This window comes from Papilio polytes, unplaced genomic scaffold (assembly GCF_000836215.1).
Source record: "Papilio polytes unplaced genomic scaffold, Ppol_1.0 DF821289.1, whole genome shotgun sequence".
Lineage (NCBI taxonomy): Eukaryota > Metazoa > Arthropoda > Insecta > Lepidoptera > Papilionidae > Papilio > Papilio polytes.
The window spans coordinates 2,932,765-2,939,159 of record NW_013527915.1 but is presented as its reverse complement, the minus strand read 5'-3'; the positions used below and the strand labels follow the sequence as shown (position 1 = coordinate 2,939,159).

At 30.9% G+C, this 6,395-nt stretch overlaps 1 protein-coding gene across 1 annotated transcript in view; it reads right to left on the bottom strand.

Annotated features, from left to right (window-relative positions):
- Nucleotides 1-2,092: 2,092 nt before the first annotated feature.
- LOC106109104 (guanine nucleotide-binding protein subunit alpha homolog) overlaps nucleotides 2,093-6,395 on the bottom strand; it is a 19,785-nt gene continuing 15,482 nt past the window's right edge. The window contains exon 3 of the mRNA XM_013290506.1: nucleotides 2,093-3,783. Within this exon, the coding sequence (XP_013145960.1) occupies nucleotides 3,391-3,783 (393 nt within the window). The 3' untranslated portion in view covers nucleotides 2,093-3,390. The remainder of the gene's footprint in view (nucleotides 3,784-6,395) is intronic.

Genomic DNA, 6,395 nt, shown 5'->3' with positions numbered 1-6,395 from the left:
CGGTTCCATGGAATATGCTCATATTATTTTACAAACATACCAAATTTTTCTTGTATATTTTTAAATGGCAACATTTGTCAAGGGTTATTACTGTTTGTGTCACACACATCATCAATGTCATGAAAATTCATAGTGTATATTGGTTAAAAATTGTTGTTTTAAGTAAAAAATTGTCAATTCCAATTTAAAAAGCAGGCACTTGTAAGGCACATGAATTAAAAAGTTCATATACGTATTTAATGATTGCATTTCTAATTAAAGTGCACTGGTATGATTATTTTTAACAGATTATTTGTAGTGTTGCCAGTTTACAAAAAAAAATACCAAACCATGACAGGTGTCAAATAAATACGAGATTTCAGACTTTAACACCGTTTATTGGAATGTAGCTGCCGATCAAACGTACAAAAAGTAAATAAATATGCACATTTTTAGTATATTCCACGTAACCGACGCATAACAGCGGTCTATCACATTGCCCGACTTAGTCGCTACATTGAGACCAATATTGCTCACTACACTACACTAGTCCACGCTGTTCCACGTCCTCACATCGCCCAACAATGCACCCTACACACTTGAGATAAAGTTGATATTCGCTCAATTATGATTTTTTTATATTTCGTTTGAGACCTTATGTATTCTAATCATAAAATTATTTCAACATGATGTTCTCTAGAAGTATTTTGTGAAAATAAAATATTGCATGTTCTAAAAGTTTTTTTTCTTTTGAATGTTTATTAGATTGAATAGATAGAATGTAGATTTTTTAAAATATAATTATGGAAATGTAATTTAATATATAATTCGGTAGGTTTAAAAGTTCACATAAAATCTCATACCAAATTGAACAAAGTACAGATCCACAGAAAAAGAATATAAAATAATTATTATACTTATACATAAATAAGAAATATGTACTAAAAACATTAACAATTTTATTGCATTATGGAGTATTATCAATTGTTGTTTGAGCTTATTATTGCGTAACATTTAATTCTTGCAAATCGCAGCAATGAAAAATATGAAAATAACCTCGAAACAACGTATTGTAATTCCTAGAACAATAACAACGCATATTGGGAAATTAAAAACCTTGCTTTTTGTCAGGAATTCAGTTAAAAAATATGTGTTATGTTCATAGAATTTACAAATTAAACTGAAAACTACAAATAAAACAGAAATTAACATGTATAGAAAATTGTCACAAACAATTTTTTACTACTTTGTACTACAAAAAATACATAGGAAATTATTAAATGTTACTTATAATGGACAATTATTTATAATTTTTTGTCCATAGTTCATATGAAAAGTGGTTTAAACTTGAAAAACATAAAGGCTTCGCTACACTTTATACACTCCAATACACAAGAGACAAAATTCAACGCAACTGCAAAATCATACAAAGTTTATAACAAAAGAAATAGAAGGAATATAAAACATTAAGACCTATTCATTTTAAAATCATTAAAAAAGGTGCATTAAAAAGTTCGAAATTGTCATTTAAGAAAAATCTATAAAATTTAATAATTCATAAAAAGTATTGAGCATACAAAAAAATAGCAACTGAGGTGCAAAATATGTGCAAGTGAGCGAAAAAGTATTTTTTGAGTGCAGTTTTTCTTGGCAACATTTTTTTAAATGTACCATTGTTTGATGGCACTACTAAATGCAATAAATATATCACTGTTCCAGAATCAATACAAATAACACAACATACTCGATTCTACTTCCTGAAGGAGAAACGAAAAAAAATTACAAAAAATATTGGAGTATGGTGTTAAAATGGTCATTTTACCAAAATTATGTCACACTTAAACGATAAACTATACACAGATAATAAAAAAATCTAAAAAAAACACCGTGAATATTTTTTTTTAAATTAAGAGGTATTTACAAATGATAGCCTCTAATAAACCCTTTATAAAATGTACACATAATAAATAGAACAATCTATCTTAAAAAACTTATCAATAAACACAAGATTTTCCATGACAAGACCATTTCATGTTTTATAAATAAATATACTAAAGCTTATTTCACTTAAAAATCTAAATGAGTATAATTATTATTATGAAAATTATGCACTATTCAATTTTTTTCATTTCAGATCGTTGCATTATAGGAAAATATAGAAATACAAAAAGTTTGAACGTAACGAAGAAAAAATTTGTGCCCAATATAAATGAAAAAAAAACGCACATTTGAAGAGAAAATGTGTGAACATGCCTTAAGTGGTTTCGTACAAAATGACGCATTACTTTCATGTGAATGGGACTTATGACATCCTAATGAGTTTACTGAGAAGTATGTCAAGGGACGGAATTCCGCAGATGCAAATGACACGTTTGACAACGGAAATGATTGTACAATTACAATTTAACACATGGAGTGTTAGATTGCAAAGTTACAAAAAAAATTAAAAAAGTAAACTGGCAGTGGTAGAAAAGACTTCTACTTCGTATTTTTTTTTTTTGTATTTTTTACATCACGATTTTTGTTATATTAAGTGACTTTGATGCTAATTATCATGCCTAATAATTTAAAAAATCACAGTACGTGGTATTCATATGTACACTTTTACTCCCTAAAGGGATTTTTACATTCTGTACTTCTTTTTGAGTATCTGAGCAAGTTCATACATCTATGAACGGTACTTCACCAGATCTATCTTGGCACTTTTGTCTTGCAAAAATTTTTAAACAAAAATCAGCTCTGATCTCTACAAATTAGAGATTAAATTTGAACAATACGAATTAACTTCGTTGGTATTGAATTCCCTCTAAGCAAAATACGATTATCGATTACATGACAATTTCTATTCCTACAAGAGTATACTGCATAACCGAATTATTACTAGTCCCTTGTCCGTATGTCAAACAGCGTAACACACATAAAACTATCCAAAAGAAAATGATTTCTAATTATATAAGTGCAAAATCTACATTTTTTTGGTCATAAATATACTGATATATAAAATTTTATTACAATATGACTACATATACGTCGCCGAACGCAGCGCTCGGCTGACGAATGCAATTCCCACGTCATAGGCCAACTGAAGGCCATACAAACATCACATTACTGTCTTTTAATACGCACCCCTTTGTCCATACAGATTTAAATAAAACAATCCATGGTACGCTTCAAATTCATAAACAAACGTTTTATAACGGACCTTAATAATAAGGTATAACCATTCTGTTTCTTTTTATCTCTTTGATGCAAGATAAATTGTACTTTAATTAAAACTACCATTGATTATATCCTTAGGATCGTTGTATTTAAATCGCTGTGCATGGAATATCGATATTGCTTACAACTCAATATTGCCCAAAACGTATCACAATCGATATATCGAGTGCACGTGCACTTAATATCACACCGTCACTGCAACATTAGCGACTCAAGGTTGCGGTTGAGTATCGTATCCTTGACGGAGTTGAACACGACCTCTATGTTGTGCGTATCGATGGCTGTGGTGAAATGGTGGTAGAGGGTGGTCTTCGGCTCGCGCCGGACGTTGGCGAACATGTTGAGGATGAACATCTGAACATCCTGTAGATTGTGAGGGTCTCCGGTGAACTGGGGGTAGTACCAGCGTATATCAGTCTCCTTGCTGGCGACTTTCTTCGCGAGTAGATCAGACTTGTTCAAAAAAAGAATGATCGATATTCCTTTGAAGTTGACGTTGTTGACGATCGTGTCGAATATGTTGAGGGCCTCTGCGAGCCGGTTCGTCTTCCTGGAATCACAACGATTTAGTTTGTTAGCGCACCGCTAATAAGCTTGTACCGGTTTTAGCTTCGTGAGTCACATTTTGGTGGAAAGGTATTGAGAATTTCGTTTAAATCGACGATTTATTAACTGGAATTATCGAAAAAACTAGATTTCAAGGTGACATTGAGGAAAATTAAGAAAAAATCAATGACGTGGACTATTTAAATACTCAAATTAACGCGAATTGTTGATTCTATTGTAGGTTTAAATAATTAGACAATTTTTTTTTTGTAACACTTAAATGGACAGTGCATTAAATGATTAAGTTGGTATCCCTGAGAGCTCAAATATGTGTTCATAATTAGATTTCAAAAGAAAGCGGTAAAAACTTAAAGTGTGTCCAAATCAAAGTTAGTAAATCGTGTATAAAACCGGCTAAGAAGCTCTCATTTAATAGAACATCATAACTTAATCGTAAAATGTAACCTAATTTCAATTAACGAAGCATTTCTCATCTACAATTACAAATGTATGTTAGTAATAAATTTTTGATTAAAAATGAGTTATAACGTGACATGGATAGAAGTCAATGTGGGCGATCATTACTGCATTAGATGCGTACCCGTGGGCGACGGAAATGTGTAAATGATGCGTATTATAGAATTTAGTTAGTGAATGACTGAGTGAAAGGTGGGTGTGTTCATGTATTCGTGTAAACAAACAGGAATAGTTGCGACTGATTCATCGCGATATCGTTTGTTTCTTACGATTGCTTTATCACACTTGCACATATCAAGGCATTGATAAAATCCGAGATAAAGTAATAAGTATTTGTAATTATACAATCGTAAATTACATCACCTTTAATTTTGCGCAAACAGTAATTTTAAATTAACATTGAAACAGTGAGCAAGTAGACCGATAAACAATTACCAGAATGTAATATGTAACTCGTAACGTCTTTTGTTTCCGCGGTTGAGTTCCGCGTTATTGGAATCCCCCGTATAACACGTTTTTCAAAAGGACAAATACAAGTCGCGTTATAAGGGGGTTCTTTTAAAATTTAATGAGATTATTGCGTTATGGGGGTAATTCCCGCATTATATGAGGTTCCGGAATTCGAGAGAGAGTGTTATACGGGAGTGTAATGTATATCTATAATGCTGTTCATAATTGTTTCTGTAAAACAAACATATGACAAACAAACATTATAATAATCGATTAATTGCATTTGTTTACAATATTTTCACATTAATAATAACGTAATTAACATTTCCACTTAACTGTATCGACCTTTAACCGCGGCGAATCTTTTGTACTAACATTACTTTGAACAAACTGTTCCTGAATTTAAAATTACAACTTCGTGATATCATAATTAAGAAGAATAATTTAATAAAACGACTCCGGACTTGTCAAGGCAAGAATAGGTTTTTATTAAAGTTTGTACGTGCAAGAATTTCCTTAATAACGTAAATAGGTAAATTGTAAACAGCATTGAAGCCAAGCAAATTACAGGCCTTATTAATTTAAAAAAAAATCCAATTGACGTAAAACCGAATAATAAAAGTCTGAATCATATTGTACAGAAAAAATTTACAGACTTTATAATAGAAGTTATTAATATTTGTACTGAAATAACTAGTTTAAATACAAATTAAAAGTTACATTAATGTTTGATATGTATAATTGTAACTATGTACCGGTTATAATCAAATGTAGAACAACTGGGGCGACTCGATGAGCCCTTTACTCTCTTGAGTTAAATCGCTTAAGGGAATTGATTGCTTCTTTGTCCTTGAATTTATATCTTAAGTGTTCATGATTCCTAACTTTAAATTGGCTTTTGACGTAAACATTTGCTATTTATTAATTTTGTCATTCGTCTGTTTACATAAAAATAAAACCAAATCTACCAAATCATGTCACGTAAACATACATTGACGGCTCTACCATAGACTATCGTAATCCATAATTTTGCGATTTACACCTTGTCTTATGTTTTTTAAGTAAATTGATAAATAAAAATTTCTGTGTAAAATTAGAAAGTAAAATTGCTGATTTTAGTTATCTATCGTTCATTAATGACTCGTAAATAATCGTAATGTTTAAAGATTTTTTGGAAAATATAGCGTTTTAAACTTACGATCATTTACGTAGGGACCATCGACTTATCTGATGAAGCGGATTTATAGTGTTATCGGTTTACGACGCCATAACGTATTCGTAGTGACCCAATAAAATCATATTTACATCTGCGGCTCACTTTTACAACTGTAGTGTGCGTGTGTAAACTTAATATAGACTGAGATTCAATGTTTACGCTTGATTTTTATGGTAACACCTTTAAGGTGTTGCCATACATCGTTCTACTCATCATTCATTGCTGTTGCTAAAGTTTTGTTTATGTTATGATCCGAATACGACTCTAACGCCTTTTAACTTTAATATTTGGACAAATGTTATTACAAGAGCAAAATAATAAAGACAAATCAAAGATGAATATCGTTAGAAATAGTTAATAATAGTTAACAATAATTATGCCTTGAAATTATTGAGAGGTCAGAATAAAGCCTTCACATTATTTTGAGACTGTTTTGCCTTTATAGAAAAGAATGTGCTACAGATAGCTATACTAAGAGACCCTATCAGTCATGATTTAACGACCCTAA